At 45.6% G+C, this 19,170-nt stretch overlaps 1 protein-coding gene across 1 annotated transcript in view; it reads left to right on the top strand.

Annotated features, from left to right (window-relative positions):
• Positions 1–19,170, top strand: part of DPP6 (dipeptidyl peptidase like 6) — a 586,350-nt gene that overhangs the window by 345,342 nt on the left and 221,838 nt on the right. The window contains exon 7 of the mRNA XM_059932967.1: positions 17,897–17,978. Coding sequence (XP_059788950.1) covers positions 17,897–17,978 — 82 coding nt within the window. The remainder of the gene's footprint in view (positions 1–17,896; positions 17,979–19,170) is intronic.

The raw sequence follows: 19,170 nt of genomic DNA, 5'->3' as shown, positions 1-19,170 counted from the left end.
CTAACACAACATTGTAAATCAACTATATTTCAATAAAAAATTTAAAATAAATAAATAAATATAATTTTAAGCCCCTGTATCCACTGCATGGGGGAGTCTCCTCTGCTTTCTTCCAGTTCACTCCCCGTCCACACAGCGTCACGTCTCACCACATCCTTCCATGGGTTAAGCTCATCCTGGAGCCCTGTTGGCTACTAACCATGGAGCACAGCTCCGGAGCCAGGGCCACTCGAGCAGGAAAAATCCGGGCCGTGCTGCCCAGTCCTAACTGTGTCAGGTGCCGCCCAGGTGGGCCTGCCTGTGGGCAGGCTGCTGGATTCCTGTCTCAGAGGACCGGGTCTTCTCTCCACAAGCTCAGCAACAGGAGTCACCCTCAGCACACCTCTGGGCTCAGCCTTCGCAGTTTACAGATGGGCAGCCCGAGGGGACCGGTGAGTGGCGGCCCCGAAGCCCCGGGGGCTGGACGAGTGTCTGAGAGTTGGAACTTCCTCCCAGGGCCTCCTCACGCAAAACACACCTTGGGATAACAAGATTGTTTCAGGCCTGGTTCTCAAAAGAGGCCCCAGATTAGATAAAATGTCTCTGTTAAGCCTTCGAACTTGAAAGGGATGACAGACCAGATGGAGGGGCAAGTCTGTGATCAGCGGAGGAGGAGGCGGAGTCCTAGAACCAGCAGTGGAATCTTACAGAACAGAAAGAAGTTTCTCTGCAGGCTTCAGACACGTGGGCTGGTACTTCAGTCGAGCGTGGGGATGCCGAGGAGAGATGCAAAGTAACTGGAACTCCTTGTCTTCACCTGGGCCCTGCTTTGCTAATTAGCCGTAGAATCTGAATCGTTCCTGCTCCAAAGATAATTTTTCCTCTATGTGTTTGGTACCATTCTGCTTTCTAATTTGTTGCTTTTCGTTCCCTACCTGACCTGTTGGAGATTTAATGTTGTCTGGCTTCTCTGGGTTGTGCTTTATTATTATTATTATTATTATCAATATACACGGTTCAATTGGTTTAAAATAATTCCGCGACGGGCCTCATCGGCGTCTTCAGATAACAGACCCAGCTCTCGGTCAGGAGCAAGGTTCATCGGGCCCATGCGTACAGAGCCCGGGAGCCCTGCGCCCCTACATGCATGTAGAACATGTGTGTGGTCGGGTCCTCAGGACTACACAGAGGTGCCGTGGCCACCCAGCCTTCCCAGGTGTTCACTCCGAGAGCCGTGGCCAGCCCATGCCATCAGTGTGTGAGTCACTGCCATCAGTGAGATGCAGGCGCTGTATTTAGCTGGGCCAGTTCTCAAGCTTTGGTTTATTTTGAGAACATCTGGAGAGCTAATAAAAATACATATTTCTAGGATCTCTCCAGAATGAGGTATATTAGGTATGATTCTGTCAGATTTGGTTGTGGTTGGGGGGACAGAAAGCCCAAAATAACAAAGGCTTTTACAGAGTAGAACTTGTTCTCTCGCACGTGAAAGTGCAGAGGGGGGTGCCCGGCTGGTGCCCAGGGACCCCGGCCAGCACGTTGCCGCCCCAGCCTGCTGGCTTCCACATCGCGTCTCTTGTGGGCTGCTCCTGGCCTAGCGATCACGTAGGACTCTCAGCCAGCAGGGAAGGACCAAGAGGAGAAGAGCATGCCTTCGTGCCCGTGGCCAGGGCTGGCTGTTGAGGGCCCAGGAGGGATGTTTTTGAGGACAAAAAAAGGGGAAAGGGTGACAACCCACTGTGCACAGTACACAGGGGTGGAGACCAGGAATCCGCCTCTTTCAGCAGCTTCCTCAGTAATCACGATGCAGGGGTCTGTGGACCAGCTGCAGAAGCACTGACCAGCTCACCCGCCACACCTGTACTCCCAGCCACACACCAGCCTTTAGCCTGCTGAACAGAATGCCAACGGTGCCTTACGTAAAAAAACGAATTTATCCTCAGCACCACCCAGGAAGTCAGTTTCATCATCCTCATTACAAATGATTCCAATGACTTCTCCCAAATATTTGACAACTCAGATACCAATGTCTAACACATAGGTAGATAAGGCAGGAAAGAGTAAAAAGAGGCGTTCAGAGAGAGAGGGGCACGGGGAGGAGAGGGGAAGAGAGCGGACACAGGGGAAGAAGAGCAGGGGCGATAAAGAGGTGTCATTCCAGGGCGGTTGGTGGACGCCTCCAGCGACCGGCTCTTGACGGCCCACGTCCTGCACAGGGCATTGTGGCTCATCTGTGTGGGGAGAGATACTTGGCCTTTGGGGAGTTCTCACCTTTCCTAACTGTCTCTGCCCGTTTAGAAGGTCAGCTGGGCCAGTGGGGAGGGAGGCTTTCCTTTCATAGATACAAGTTCAAGGTCTGTACCGTTCAAATGACACCATGAAGATCACTTTGTCCCAACCATCTTAACTGCCCCCCATGCAATACTTTGTTCTTATTTTCCGTGTACTCATGTTGGAAGTTCCAGTTACTATGACTGAATATCAAACTACCGCAAAACTTGGGGGTTTAAATCTGACATATACTGGGCGCACAAGTCTGCCGTCTGCACGGGGCCAGGGCGACCAGCGCATCTCTGCTTTGCGCTGCGGTGTCAGCTGGGGCAGCTCCTCGGGGGCTCGCTCCCTCCCATGCCTGGTGGCGATGGCTGTCAGCTGAGACCTCGGCTGGGTCTGTCACCTAAAACACCTCCATGTGGTCTCTCCACGTGGCCTGGGCCCCCTTGCAACGTGGTGGCCAGTTCCACAGGCGAATTTCCCAAGAAGGAGAACCTGGGGCGTGCAGTACTGCCCTGTGACTCAGCCCCAAGGGTCTCATTTCTGCTGCATTCGACTCGGATGCAGTCAAAAGCACCGCCCAGTTTCAAGGATATAAACTCCATCCTTGGATGGAAAGCGCCAAGGTTTTGAAAAAGCATTTGGGACCAGAAATACTGTTGTGGCCATGCTGGGAAAACCCCATTTGCCACACAAGCTGAAAAGATTTGCTGAGTTTTCTTTCTATGGTTTATATGGTTGTATTTAAAATATATATATATATAAATATGCATTTTTTAACTGCACCTGCACACTTTGTCCTAAAATTCAGATCTGGACTTTCTTGAAGACTGTGGACAGTGTGTATTATGTAACAGAGCCCTGCTCTCATTGTATGAAAGGTAGGCTTCCTTATCTCAGCTTTCTGTAAGCTTAGATGTAAGAAATATTAAAAGTTCCTTAAATAAGTAAGACTCATAGCCTCCCATCCAGATATATACGGTCTACACTTAAATAGTATGACTTTTTACTGCCTAAACCATTCATGGCAAATCTCCCAACTGTCTACCATTTCTACTGAATATCCAATCTCTTCTTGGAAGAGATGCTTGAATGGCAAAATATAAATTGTTTATGAAAGCCTTTAAGAAATAGTAGAAACAAATGTCTTAAGTATAGGAATAGGAAAGTGTGACTTTCTCCCCACATCTGTGATAACACTTGCTGGTGATAGCAAGAGTGTTTGGGACCCTGTGGATTCATGAGCGTTCTTAGTGAAACGGTAACTTCCAGAGTCCCCAAGTTTTAACACTCCAGTCTGCTCATTCTGTTTTTTTATTCTGTTAAAATGTTGGCAGTTTTTCAGTCTAGTTAATGTTTCAGCCATTGCTAGATGCCAGAAACTTGAAGGGACCTTATCATTAATGAACCCCATCTTATTCCAAGACTTCATAGAACCGTTCATGCTCTTTAGAGAAATTGCGCACACGATGTGCGTTTCATCTTCAAACACTGTGAGCTGATGAAGGGGTATTGACCACCCTGCTTCCTCCTGGATAGAATGGGGATAAGTGACTCTCAGGAGTCTCTGACTCAGTGGTGAGCATTTCCCTCCAGACCCTCGTCACCATCACACGCTGCCTTGCTGCACTGTGTGCGGCCGATTTTCATCCCATCAACTACACGGGTTGGTCTTTGGTACCAAGTTTGCTTCTAAACCACGGAAGAAAGCTTTCAAATAGCTGAGGAGTTTTAAGGTTTTGATTACTTGTCTTTTACACCATTTATGTTTGCTGAAACCACATCTTGGTTAAAAGAGTTCCGAGCAATTTGTTCTCTGGGCCAATGATAGCAGATTCTCCCAAAGTTGGAGCTGATGCCCATGAGTTGGCGGAGAGGGTGAAAAGGCAGCAGGAGAGGACGGAGAGGAAAGGCAGACCCTCTGAGTGGGAAGAAAGGCAGAGAGCACTGTTGTGAATTGGCTACGCTCTCATCGATCCACTTCCTTAAAGAGCTTCTCCTGTTCCTCTCAAAATTCCTGTTTTCCCCAATCTACGAGGCCGGGATCTCATTTCACTCCTGACACAGACTGAGAAGGAATCACTGACTTCCTTGAAGCCTGTGTTTCGAGGCAGCCCTTCTTTAGTTCTTTTGTTCTGTCCTGGGACTTTACTAAAAAGCAGGAACAAAAAAGCCCTTAAAATGATCAAACACTTTTTTTTTAAAATTTTATTGAAGTATAGTTGATTTACAATGTTGTGTTAATTTCTGCTGTATAGCAAAGTGACTCAGTTATACACATATTCTTTTCCATTATGGTTTATTACATGATATTGAATATAGTTCCCTGTGCTATCCAGTAGGACCTTGCTGTTTATCCATCCTATATACAACAGATTGCATCTGCTTATCCCAAACTCCCAATCCCTCCCTCCTCCACCCTCTCCCCCTTGGCAACCACAAGTCTGTTCTCTATGTCTGTGAGTCTGTTTCTGTTTCATAGATATGTTCATTTGTGTCGTATATTAGATTCCACATGTAAGTGATATCATATGGTATTTGTCTTTCCCTTTCTTACTTCACTTAGTATGATAATCTCTAGGTCCATCCATGTTGCTGCAAATGGCATTATTTCCTTCTTTTTATGGTTGAGTAATATTCCATTGTAGACATACACCACATCTTCTTTATCCATTCATCTTGTCAATGGACATTTAAGTTGTTTCCATGTCTTGGCTATTGTAAATAGTGCTGCATGTATCTTTTCAAATTAGAGCTTTTGTCTTTTCTGGATATATGCACAGGAGTGGGATTGCTGGATCATATGTAACTCTATTTTTAGTTTTTTGAGGAACCTCCATACTGTTTTCCATAGTCGTTGCACCAATTTACATTCCCGCCAACAATATAGGAGGACTCCCTTTTCTCCACACCTTCTGAAACATTTATTATTCGTAGACTTTTTAATGATGGCCATTCTGACTGGTGTGAGGTGGTACCTCACTGTAGTTTTGATTTGCATTTCTCTGATTATTAGCAATGTTGAGCATCTTTTCATGTGCCTATTGGCCATCTGTATGTCTTCTTCGGAGAAATGTCTATTTAGGTCTTCTGCCCATTTTTCAATTGGGTTTTTTGTTGTTGTTGTTATTGAGTTGTATGCGCTGTTCATATGTTTTGGAAATTAAGCCCTTGTCGGTCGCATCATTTGCAAATATTTTCTACCAGTCCATAGTTTTTTTCGTTTTGTTAATAGTTTCCTCTGCTGTGCAAAAGTTTTAAGTTTGATTAGGTCCCATTTGTTTATTTTTGCTTTCCTTTCTATTGCTTTGGGGGACTGACCTAAGAAAACATTGATAAGATTTATGTCAGAGAATGTTTTGCCTATGCTCTCTTCTAGGAGTTTTATGCTGTCGTGTATTTTGTTTAAATCTTTAAGCCATTTTGAGTTTATTTTTGTGCATGGTGTGAGGGTGTGTTCTAACTTCATTGATTTACACGCAGCTGTCCAACTTTCCCAGCACCACTTGCTGAAGAGACTGTCTTTTCTCCATTGTATATTCCTGCCTCCTTTGTCGTAGATTAATTGTCCAGAGGTGTGTGGGTTTATTTCTGGGCTCTCTATTCTGTTCCGTTGATCCATATGTCTGTTTTTATGCCAATACCACACTGTCAAAAACTTGTTTTTTATGCTGTATGGTGTAAGGTGGAACCTCTAGGAAGGTAAACAAATAGGTGGAAGAAAGCCGAGTGTGACACTGATCATTACAGAGGAGTTAACTCAGATGCCCAGGCTGGCACAGCTCACTGTGAACCCAAAGGGTATCTACACTGGCACCCCACCTGCAGAAGATTCCCTGAACCCGAAGGTGCCTGAGAGTGCCGAGAGCTTTAGACCACACAGACCATCTTACTTCGGGAAAACCTTGAACAAATGAATTATGCCCACCTCTCCCATCTCCCACCTCTTCCACCATCAGCAGCAGTAACATCGTAGCAGTCACACCTCTGCCCTGACTTCCAGGACCCAGGTGCTGGATCTGCTCACTTAAACCTCACAGTAACCCCATGGGAAATGACCCCATCTCACAGAGAAGAAAAAAGAAGCTCAGAAAGGTTAAAGGCCACACAGCTTATAAGTGGAGGTACTGGAATTCCAGCCCATGTGTGAATCCAAAGGCCACGTTCTCTCCTCCTCAGAACAGCACAGAGTTAGGGCATTGCTTCCAAAGAGCCCCTTTGTAATTTCACCTGAGAGCATGTGTCATGTGTCATCACATTGACTGCATGTCTACTCTGAGAGAGCAGCGCCTGGAGGAAAGGGACCAAGAAGAGGCATGTGGTGATGTAGGAAAAAAGAAGATGGAAAGTTCTGGGTTGTGCAGGCCGTGTAGAGTGAGCAGCCTTACGTGGCACCATGGGGTGAGGGGATGGGACCTTCTCTGAGCAGCAGAGGGTGATGCCGAAAACTCAGCCTTTGTGCACTGGTGCCAAATCGAATCTTGGAGACAGAGTTGCGGGTGAAGTAGAAAAGAATAGCTGTATTGCTTTGCCAGGCAAAGGGGGACACAGCAGGCTCGTGCCTCTCAAAACCGTGTGCCCCAGCCTGGGAGGATTTGGTGAGTTTTATAGCACTGGGTTAAAGGCAGGGTTGCCGATAAGGATCAGGGTGTGTGCAGGGCCTGCACTCCTTTAATCTGGCCTCAGGTGGTCTCCTGATGAGCTGCTCTGGTTCTCAAGGTTATCAAACTGTGACCTTCTCTGGAATGAAGAATGCTGGTCAAGTAGTTAACATCTTCCATTTGTTGGGGGTTTTAGTTCTGCAGAAGAGCTCAAAGATACTGTTCTGTGTATCCCTTGAGGGGGAACCAGGACCTGCCCCAAGGCTGCACTACTGTGTCCTGACTGCTCCTGCCTTGTACTCTGCACCCCCTCCCTTCCCTGATGAGCAACTGTTCGAATCTGCCCTTTGGGACTCAGGGAAGGTCATGGAGGCTGGAATCTGTTCCCCACAAACAAGAAACAGGGGACACAGAAAGGCTTTCGTGCCCAGGAGCCCCATAGGATCCTGCTTGGTTTCAAGGAGAGGGCTTTCTGGAGGGATTGGAGGCCAAGCTGAGAGGCACCCAGAACCTAGCTGGTTAATTTTGACCAGGGCTGGCTCCTTTAGTTTGGTTAACCAAACACCCACTGGTCCCTGGGTGTGGTGGGGCAAAGGACAGGGGGTGGGCTCCTTAGTCCTGCAGACTTCTCTCCACTTCCATCCAGTGCATCGGCCTGGGGGCTCAGGCTTGCTGCTGCTGTTGGCATCTTTGAGATCGTCCACCCTTTCCAGGTAGGAGGCACGGGAATTCCAATTCAGGGAGCGCATCTGGAGGAAACATTAGAGCATGAAGCCTTGGCACTAGGTCGTTAGCCGAACAGAAGTAACCTTGAACCTAGATTCTGCACATGAGGCTTGATGCCCTGGAGCAGCCACAGTGAGAACTCCTCCTCCCTTTCCCCCTCCCACTCCGCCTTCCCCTGTCTTTCCTCCTCCCCCTCCTCCCCCTCCTCCTCTTCCTCCTGCCCTCCCCCCTCCTCCCCTCCTCCTTTTTTCCCTCCTCCCCACTCCTCCCACTTCTCTCCCTCCTTTTCCTCTTTTCTGTTCTTCCTGTTTTCCTCCTCTTCTTCTTCTTCCCTTTCTCTTACCCCTCCCCCTCCCTCTCTTCCTCCCCCCTTCCTCCTCCTGCCCTCCCCCTCCTCCCCTCCCCTTCCCACTTCCTGTCCCAGCTTTATTGAGCTGTAACTCACATACTATACAACTCATCCATGTAAATTGTACGATTCAGTGGTATTTTGTGTATTCCCAGAGTTGTGCAGCCATCACCTCCATCAGTTGTAGAATGCTTCCTCACCCCCAGAATACACTTCAAGACTTGGCTAAGGCTCCGGACCCCTCTCCATCCGTCCCCACCTCCTCCTTGAACAGGTCTAGACACTGGGTATACAGTGACAAATAAGACACAAGTCCCCTTTTATTTTAAAAAAAAATCTTTCTGCGTGACTTTCTTTCGTACTTGTATTTGTGACCATGTATGTTAAAGTAGCCATGTAGATGAGGTGGGGGATACATCATGAATATTCCAGAACAAGCCTCCCCTGAGTCACGCTTTCCGTGAGTAGAGCATCTCTGCCTCAAAACTTATATATCCAGATCTTTCACGAGGAAAGGAACTTCTGATACACCATAGATATCGAAACATCTTAAAATGAATAGTAGGATATGTACTCAAATGTTGGCCAATCAGGAAGGGTTTTTGCCTGCAAGGATTCCTGCCCTCAAGAATTTAACTGTGCAATTTAAGATATACATAAAAAAATGATACTGCAAATCTTTAAGTGCTGTATCAGCTTACAGTATTACTGACCATCAACAATGGTGATTAGACTAGATCCCATTTGTTCATCCATCCATCCATTTATTCATTATTCAGTCAATACATATGGATATCTACAATGTGTCAGACACTATTCCAGGACTAGGAGTGTATCTTATATTTTTATATTACCCACCATGCAAAGCACATAGGAAGACTCAGAAAACACTTATCATTTAATATTGAAAATGCTATTTTGGGGGACTTCCCTGGTGGTCCAGTGGTTAAGACTCCACGCTCCACTGCAGGGGGGCACAGGTTCAATCCCTGGTCGGGGAACTAAGATCCCGCATGCTGCACAGTGTGGCCAAAAAAAAAAGGAAAATTCTAATTTTTGACGTCTCTCACCACGAAAGTTTAGGAGCCAAAAAAGTAATTTTTTGCTTTTCTTTTCCAAATGCTGTTTTTGTTGGGAAGCTCTTCGATCCCCTGAACTAGCCTCGGAAGATAAATGAGTAAACTTCACTACATTAATTTACTTTTCAAAATTCAACATGATTTATGCCGTATTTCGTTTATTGCTCAAATAAGCAAAATCAGAACGGATTGCATGATTATTTTGAGATGTAATAAGTCCGGATAATTTTATTTTTCCTTAATCATTTTCTTTTTTACCGATCCATCTTCACCCTGGAGATGATTCATCACAGAGCTTACCATAGATTCTTTAAAATAAATAAGTAAATAAAAAGAAAGACAGAAAAATGGGGGGGGAGGGCACCAACCAACCCCAAAATAAATACATAGCTTCATGCATTTTCTTTCTTATTCTCTCTCTCTCTCTCTTTCACACACACACACACACACACACACACACACACACACACACACACACCCTTCAGAATAATCCAGTCCATGATGGAAAATCATTTGATGACAATGAACCAGGTCTTGGGCTCCAGGCAGAGAGCACTGCGAGTGGTCCTCCACGTGTGAAGTCGGCATCCAGGCCCCTTTTGTTTGTTCCTCTGATGGAGAAGCTTCCTCCACAGGGAGCTGTCTGAAAGCACAGCCAGAGGTCAGCAGATAAAGCTTCCTCGGGTTTACTTTGGTCTCCTCTCTGAGGGTCTTTCTACTTTGTTCCTCAGTCAGTTGGAGATTTTTTTTCCCTTTGACCAAAACAGGAGATTAATCTTCAAACAAAAGTTGATCAGCTCTGTGTCCTTGAGCAAATCACTTACCACTCAGGGCTTCAGTTTCCCTGAGAAATGAAAGGTTGTTAGTTTCCTGGGGCTACAGTAACAAATTACCACAAACCGAGTGCCTTAAAACAACAGAAATTTATTTTCTCCCAGTTCTGGAGCCAGAGGTCCGAAATCAGGGTGTCAGCGAGGTCGTGCTCCCTCTGACACCCACAGGGGCCCTTTCTCGCCTCCTGCAGCTTCTGGAGGATGCACTCAGCCCTCGGTGCTCCTGGCTTTGGGCGCATCGCTCTCGTCTCTGCTTCCATCATCACGTGGCCTCTCCCTCTGTGTCTTGTCTTCTTCTTATGACGACTCCAGCTGCTGGATTTGGGTTAGCCTCCCCTCCTTTTCAAGAATGACCTTATTTTAATGTGATGACAGCTGCCAAGACCCTATTTGCAAATAAGGTCTTATTCACAGGTACTGCGTGTCAGGACTCAGTAAATCTTTCGTGGGGACAGAATTTGACCGACAACATACAGCTTTGGCTGCTTGACCTCTAAGATACCTGCAGCAGGTTCCTAGCTTGCGTGACTGGGGAGACTGTGGTGTCAGCACCAGAGAAGGGGGCAGAAGGGGCTTAGTTTCACTCGTGTCAATGCTGAGGACTAGTGGGATGTCTATGTGGAGACACCCTGTACGCCGTCTGAGGTTTGGGGGGAGACCCGCGCTGGGCTGCAGTGTTGGTGATCCTCAGAGTAGGAACTGAGGTTGACCATGAAGGACTCACCAGGGTGGGGAGTGTGGAATGGGAGGAGAAGGTGCGGCTGGTGGAACCCAGGACACTCACTCTTAAGGAGCAGGCAGAGAAAGAAGAGGCCACAGAAGGAGAATTTGGCAACTCGATGGTGATGGGAGATCTCAAGAGCAGCTTCAGCCTCACAGTGAGATGGAAGCCATGTTCCACTAGGTTGAGGATGGGGTGGGAGGTCAGAAAATGGCCCCGAATGGGACCTACTACTCACTGAGGTCCAGGAGAGAAGACAAGGGGGTGGATCGTAAGTGGATGGAGATGCCACGTCAGGTAAGGTGTGTTTTGTTTGTTCCTGCATTACGCGTCTTTTGTACATAGATGGGAAGGTGCCCCCGTGGAAAGGAGTAAGAAGGAGGAGAGGATGAAGGTAGAAAGTGCAGATGGAGCAAGTCCTAGGGAGGCTGGGGCTGCATAACCGTGACTCCACAGAAAAGGGAGCTCCTGCACTGGGTGGGAGTGTGTGCTGGTGCAGCCACTGTGGAGAACAGTATGGAGGGTCCTCAGAAAACTGAAAATAGAGCTACCATAGGATCCAGCAATCCCACTCCTGGGTATATATCCGGACAAAAATTATAATTTAAAAAGACACATGCAGCCCTATGTTCATAGCAGCGCTATTCACAATCGCCAAGACATGGAAGCAACCTAAATGTCCATCGACAGATGAATGGATAAAGAAGATGTGGTACATATATACAGTGGTATATTACTCAGCCATAAAAAGAATGAAATAATGCCATTTGCAGCAACATGGATGGACCTAGAGGCTATCATACTAAGTGAAGTCAGAAAGAGAAAGACAAATACCATATGATATCACATATATGGAATCTAAAATATGACACAAATGAACATATCTATGAAACAGAAACAGACTCACAGACATAGAGAACAGACTTGTGGTTGCCAAAGGGGATGGGGTGGGGGAGGGAGGATTGGGAGTTCGGGATGAGCAGATGCGAACTATTATATGTAGGATGGATAAACAACAAGGTCCTCCTGTAGAGCACAGGGAACCATATTCAGTATCCTGTGATAAACCATAATGGAAAAGAATACGAAAAAGAAAACATATATATGTATAACTGAATCACTTTGCTGTATGGCAGAAATTAACATGACATTGTATATCAACTATACTTTAATAAAATAAAATTTTTTAAAAAGTTACCTACAAAAACACACAGGGGAACCTTAAATGTATATTGCTAAGTGAAAGAAGCCAATCTGAAGAGGCTACACTCTGTATGATTCCAACTCGATGACATTCTAGAAAAGGCAAAACTATGGAGACAGTAAAAAAAAAAAAGTCAGTGACTTCCAGGGGCTGCGGGGCGGGAGGAAGGACGCATAGGTGGAGCACAGGGGGTTTGTACGGCAGTGAAACTCTTCTGGCTCTGAGATTGTGGACACATGACGCTGTACATCTGTCAAAACCCATAGAGCACACGAGGCTGAGAGTGAACCCTAATGTAAACTACAGAATTTAGTTAATAATAATGTATTGATATTGGTGCATCACTTGTCACAAATGTACCACACTAGTGCAAGAAGTTCATAATTCGGGAAACTGATGCCAGGAGAGAGGGGACATATGGGAACTCTGCAGTTTCTGCTCAGTTTTCCTGTAAACCTACAACTGCCCTGGAAAATAAATGTTAATTTTCAAAAATAACTAATAACTAATAAAAATAAATAATAAAGGTTTACCAAGAAGGTAAGTGGGAAGGAAAGGATTTGATGGTTCTAGACTGGAATGGAAAAGGAGGTACAGAGGAGGAGCTGGCTTAGACAGGCGAGGGTATGCCTCATCCTCGGACACTGGAGTGAGGATGGACGGGTACCTACATGTGTGGGCAGAGGGGACGCCCCTGCCTCTGGTAGCAGGGAGCTGGGGTGCCAGCTGAGCCTTCCTGGAAGCAAAGGCTGAACCTACATTAAGAGTGAGGCCTATGAAAGACCAAAGGGCAGCAGCAGGATTGGGAGGAAAAAGCTTCAGGCCGCAAGGCAAACATGGCAGCTGCAAGGCTGGGAAAAGGAAAAGAAGCCAGACTGGGCCTCAGACTCCTGCATGTCTGGCCACCTGGGACAACCCAGTGGGGAGCTCAGAGCAAAGACTGCCCATCGAGGACCCTGCACTGGGTAAAAGTGTCAGGCTCCAGTGCCCAGGCCACGATCAGTCGTGGGCCGGGGGCTGCCCAAGGTGAGCACAGCCTGGCTTTAAAGCTGAAGCCGACTCCTGATGTGAGCAGCTGGGAGCCGAGCCGCAGGTTCTTCCTGGAAGGTGATCAGAGCCGGAGGCCCCTTCCTGTCTGCCCCACAGGTGGGCCTCTGCTCAGAGGCAGTAGATAAAAGGGGATGTGAAGAGAGCAGCAAAAGATTGGAGTTGTTGTTGAGAAGAACATGCCCACCCAAGACTTGGTTGTAAGGACAATGACGGGAAGGGTTGGAGACTCCAGCTGGCTCCGTGCTTTTCTCTGCTGCTTCCAATGGTCTATGAAGGAGGTGGATTGAACATAAAACCAAGTTGGGTGTTTGCTAGGCTTGTGAGAGGGGAGCCATTCAGTGGGAGATTTGAGCAGAGGATGAATGACCATCAAGTGGATCATTGGGGGAGTTGGAAGAGATGAGGCTGAAAGGCACTTTTAACATGAAAGCGAAATAATCCGACACAGTCGCAGGCAGATGCAAAAATACAGGCTTATTTCACAGAAACAAATGAGGAGGACCTGGTTGAGAGCTGACTTCTATACCCAAGTTCCCATCTAATACAGAGACGTAGGACATGCGTTGGCTTGCTGGGTTCTATGGAGTAAATTTGTCCCTATAGATGGTAGATGATTGTGCCTCTGGTTAGAATTACACCTAGATAGTGGTGCATGGTTGACTTGAATATTTACCAGTTTACTCATAAGTAAACAAATGGGCATTTTTCAAATATCTACTAGGTAAGTGCTGTGCTACCTGGTTTCAGCATCTATAATGTAATACAGTATACTATTGAGTCATGTGATCTGTGGTCATGTGTGATGAGCCCCGGCGCATGCTCTGTGCCTCGGGAAGCTGGCACTCGGCCGCTAGACTTCTGATCACCAGCCCGTGGTTCTTCGTGTTACTGTGCTGCCTCCACACTGGGGACACTCGTCTGATGTGTCGGTGATGAGCAGAGGGAAATGTGCGTTGTCTCGAGAGAGGGTGTAAAGGTCTCCTGTGTGCAGGGGAGCAGAGGTCGTAAAGCTGGAAGGTGTGCATGGTTGGGCTCTCACCCAACCTTCTGAGACACTTGATCCACTGGAGGTACCGTTTCCAGGTAGCACTTATGGAAATTGACACTCGTTAGATTAAAGAGAAGTTAGTCTGCTGTTCCTGAATATCCTAGACACCTGCTAGAAACCATAATCTAACAAACTGAATTTCAATACTAAGTAAGGCTGTTTCTTTCTGATCTCTTACCCTGTCCTCTGTGCTTGGAAAATTCTAAATCAACCCAGGCCAGGTGAATTCATTAGACCTTCAAACCTGCAAAAGGTCTTTTACTCAGGGCCACCCCCATAACCCCTCCATCCTTACTTATTTGCTTATTCAAATGCGTGTATTGAGTGCTGATGCTGTCTAGATATGGAAGTAATTTTTTTTTCAATTCAATATCGAGATTACAGTATGTTGGGAGGGGAATTCTCTAACTGTTCTTTATTTCCTATAATAATGTTTATGACCAATGAGACATAAGCTATTAAAATTCTTTGGAATTTTTTAGCTTTCTATTTTGAAGAATTTGGGGTGAAGAAAAGTTGCAAAAATAGTACAAAGAATTCTATTCCTCAACCCACTTCTCCTACTGTCAGTGTATTTTATAACCACAGTATAATTATCAAGAACAGAAAATTAACATTGGTATAATATTATTCACTCAATTACAGACCTTATTTGCATTTGACCAGTTTTTCTACCAGTGTCCTTTTTCTGTCTCAGGATCCCGCATTCCTGTAGATGTTATTTCCCCTCAGTCCCCTCCAGGCTATGACGTTTCCTCAGTCTCCCCTTGTCTTTCGTGGAAAGAAAGATCACTTTTGAAGATCACTGGTCAGCTGTTTTGCTGAGCGCCTCCATTTGGGTCTGTCTGAAGTTTTCTCATGATTGGAGTAAGGCGATGCATTTTTGGCAAAAATACTGTTATCGACCCACCCAAGTTGGTCCCCAACAGGGGTTTCCTGCCCGGTGTCGCTGAAGCCAGTAGAAGGGGACGGAGCTCAGTTCAGAGGCAGAGGGAAGCTCTGTTCTATGAGCAAAGAATCGCTTGGGCTCTAGAGCGCGCGCTCTCCCGCCACGCCCGGGCGGGGCTGCTTTATAGGGTCTGGTCGGCGGAGGGGGCGGGGTTCTCGGGGGCGGGGCTCTCGGGGGCGGGGCAGCCGCGCCGCTCACGCTCCGGATCGCAAAGTGCCGGGCGCGGCGGTTCTGCACACGGCCCGCTGCCGCCATCTTGAATCGCGGTGTCGGGCGCAGCCTTTCTGCGTCAGAAACTCTGGTCTGAGCAGGTGAGGCCTCTGACGCGACCCCCTGTGAGCAAGTGAAGACCAAGCACAAAGGAAGAAAAGGTTAGACTTATTACCCAGATTCTGTTTTCATTCTCCGGGAGTCGTTGACGGGGTTTGCCGGCGACGATACCATATACAGGATGTTGTCTCTCAGTGCACCTTGCTAAAGGTTCGTGATGTTGATGTGTTTCACTTCTGGGGGTGTTGACCCGGATCTCTGGGTTGAGTTGCTGTCTGCCAGGCTTCTCCCTGCAAAGTCCCCATCTTCTTCCCCTTTGTGGTTGATAAGTATCCTGCGACTGTGCAAATCTTGTTTCTCTTCAGACTTTCACCCCCTGATTTTAGCATCTCTCGGTGGATCTTGTCTGCAGGGTTCATCCCTGTGGTGTTCGTCCAAGCGTGATGCCCCTTCCTTCTCCCCTTCTACATTGATTGATTGGAATTCTCTTGTGAGGAAGAGCTGGCTCTCCTCCCCCACTTAGTTATATATTGGATTATTTATTTATATTAGTAAGGATTCATGGATATTTATTTTATTCTATGGGTTAATCCAGTATTATCATTAATTTTTTTTTTTGCTCAGATTATTCCAATTTTGGCCATGAGAGATCCCCCCTGTAAGTTAGCTTCTGCCTTCTGTTAACAAGCTCTACCTTTTTTGAGTATTTCCTTACTTTCTGGCCCATAAGATGTTCCAGACTCATCTTGCATTTTTCTTGTTCTAGCCTGGATAAATTTCTTCTCCCAGGAGCACTATTTTTTTTTTTTTTTAATTGGAAGATGGTGCTGAGAGAGCAACATATGAGCCCACTGGGTGGGCTCGTTGTTACTGGTGGTTAATGGATCTAGTCTTCTCTATGAACAGAGCAAGGACATGTATGTATGTGTACTAACCTGTGGATTCACATATCTGGATTTTGGCTCTATCTGTATGTATGTGTGTGGATGTATAGGTGAGAAATTATATCAGTGTAGTTTCAATTTGTGTTTCTCTAATTTTGCATGTGTTTGAGTACTTTTTAATACATTGGAGGACCATTTTTCTATATTTGTGAATTATCTGTTCATGTGTTTTTCTTATTTTTTTGTTTTTGTCTTTTATAACCTTCATATTTTAGAGTTATTTGTATAATAGGGATATTAGCCATTTTTCCATGGTATTTGTTATTAATATTTTCTTCCAGTTTTCTATTGTTTGTGGGTTTTTTGTCATGCAAAAAAATTTTAATTTTTATGTAAATTTACCCCTCTTTTATTTTATCACTTCTGGATTTTGAGTCATCCTTAGAAAGCCTTTCCCTTCACAAGGTTGGGGAGGAAATCACCTATGTTTACGAAAATACTTTGAAATATTAAAAACATACAAATGGTAGGATTTGTTAAAATCATTTGGAACCTGGAATGTTAGACACCCTTCCTCTTCTAACTGCCTGGGTCCCAGCCTTCCCAGCCAACTCCTCTTGTCATGGTCACCCCTTACTCTGTACCTTATCACCCGCCTTCAGGCTTCCCTGGTTTCTCCAGACCCATCTCCACACCATCTAAAACTACCCTGGGGCTTTGCAGACTATCTTATCTTCCCTGACACTTTTTACTCTGAAGTGTATTCTGCTTTGCCCTGATAATATTATTAAACATTTTACTTTAGAATTTTCTACTGATTCAAGCTCTGAATCAGCACGTCCTTACCCATTTCACCTCCCTTCCCTTCTTGCTTCATCTTGGTTCAAGCAACTCCTAAAATTCACCGTCTTTAAAATTCACCAAAGACCACTCAACCCTAGTCTCTCTGTAGATGAATGAGCACATTCATAGCTGTGTCTTCCGCACCAGAAACATTATAGCTGCGTGATAGGTAGGGTGCCCCCCCGACAGAGTCTGGCCTATTCGGCAGAACACAGGGAGCGGCAGCGCCCAGAAGGAACATGAACGTCAGTCTTTCCTACGTGTGTGCACGTGGCAGCCACAAAATATGCTGAAATAGTTAATGTTTATGAAAGTGTCAGTTTTTTTCTTTTTCATTATGACTTTTATTCATTATGACCTTTATGTAAGTACATAGACAGGATTTTTTTTAGCATGGTGTTTTGCATATCAGTAAATTAAGAATGAAAAATGTAAGTGATGTTTGAAAGAAAAAAATCCTTCTCCCATGCTACCTCTCACTCCTTCTCACCTCAGTGTCTCTCTGTCCCTCCCTCCCTCCTTCCCTCCCTCCCTTCTTCCCTCCCTCCCTTCTTATCAACACAAACCAAAGGGTGGGCTCTGTCCTGAGACCACCGGTTTTAGAAGGTCGGAATGACCAGGCATCATGCTTGGGAAAAAACGTATCTGCCAGGAAAGCCAGAGATGGAAATATAAGTTGTGGGGACTTATTACTGCATAGCTATGCACTTCCATTTTTAATTTTGACTATTATGGATATTTTAAACGCTGATCTACAGACCTCGCTGCATGTTCTCTCTTGATGAATATTTACTATTGAAGTTAAGCGGTGATGGACCTATTGCAGGTTCATGTAAATTTTATATACATATATAAATATATATAAATATATAGTTATATATATAAACATGTAATTATATATATATATATATATCTCTCTCTGAAGAAATCTAATGGAGGCTGAATGAGACATTTTATTTAATAACAAAAGCTCCTGAAATTGATTCAGTGGAAGAAAAAGGAGTAAGTTTCAGCTGGAGGATAATATTACAGCATCTTAAATGCTTGTTTCCCACCATTTTTCTTTGCTTGTTTTTTTTCTTTCAGGGATCCTCAAAGTCTAGATCCACCAGAAGTCAGCAACGCAAAACTTCAGTATGCAGGATGGGGCCCCAAGGGTCAACAGCTGGTAAGCACGTCGCTTTCAGTGACCAAGTTTCTGTGTTGAAGTTTCCGTTTTATAGACTGAATATATCTCACTATACTCAGAATATGTGTTTGTGTGAATTTAAGTTTTGAAAAAGTCCCCCAGAACATCTGCATATGTAAATGGTCATTTCTTTTGCTTGAGAACCGTCTTGAAATTGGGAGACCATACGCCTTGGTTCTGGTACCCTTTATCCTTAAAGCAGTCCCTGATGGGAGCGGTGTGTGTATGGACTATAGACCTACTGTGAATCTGAGATGCACCTCGTCAGAGGACCGCAGATGGGAACGATGAGAATCATGGAGTCATGGAAGGTTCTTATGCTTTGCTCTTGGAGCTCTGGCTCTTTCCTTTGGCAGGTTTTATGAGAAAAGTAGATGTGCTGGCCATGGTAGAGCCGGACTCCCTGCAGGTAACATCTGCAGAACCCTCCACAGCTAGTGTGGCCCTCTCTGCGTTACACCGAATATCTTCATGGATTCCCACTCAAACTGGCAAAACTCAAGATGTTTCAAGAAACTGAATGGCCAGGATGGTGTAGTGAAAAGGGGTCTGAACAACCGGTTAGAAGACAAAGGTTCTAACCCTGGGTGTTCACAAACTAGCTGCCAGGCTGTTGTCAGCTGGCCCAGCTACTGAGTGAAAAATCTGGATGAGGTGACCTTGCAGGTTTGTCCCAACTCCAGCGTTACATTTGTCTAAAACCGGATGATAGTTGTCAGTTCCGTTCAGGAGGTTGCAGAAAGTGTCTGCAGTTTGAAGATGAGGTGACATGGTGGCTGATCATGTCACCATTTTCTTCTACATCTTTAAGCTGATTAACAAAGCTGCATTTTAAAAGCTTTCTTTTCCCAGAAAAAGCGCAGAAAATGATCATTTTTTAAAACCTTGGGGCAAGATTCTATTGGATAGGCTGCCTACTGTCTTAGGAATTAAAACAGTCCTACTTTCCCCAATAGTACAATTATTTTTTCTTGGTTTCATATTAATTCCATTGCCTCAAACTGATTTGAAGAAACAGGAGGGTATCGGCCACAAGGCTACTTTAGCTGTTACCCGAGTGTTCCTGGCGCTGCACACTTAGTGAGCAGAGGTTTCGAAAGGCACATTTAAGGATCTAAACCAGTGACAGCAGGTCAGGAGGGTGCTGCAAGCTGACTCGGCAGGATGACAG

Source organism: Balaenoptera ricei, chromosome 9, assembly GCF_028023285.1.
Source record: "Balaenoptera ricei isolate mBalRic1 chromosome 9, mBalRic1.hap2, whole genome shotgun sequence".
Taxonomy (NCBI): domain Eukaryota; kingdom Metazoa; phylum Chordata; class Mammalia; order Artiodactyla; family Balaenopteridae; genus Balaenoptera; species Balaenoptera ricei.
The sequence above is the reverse complement of the archived record's forward strand: the minus strand, read 5'-3'. Positions and strand labels throughout refer to the sequence as shown.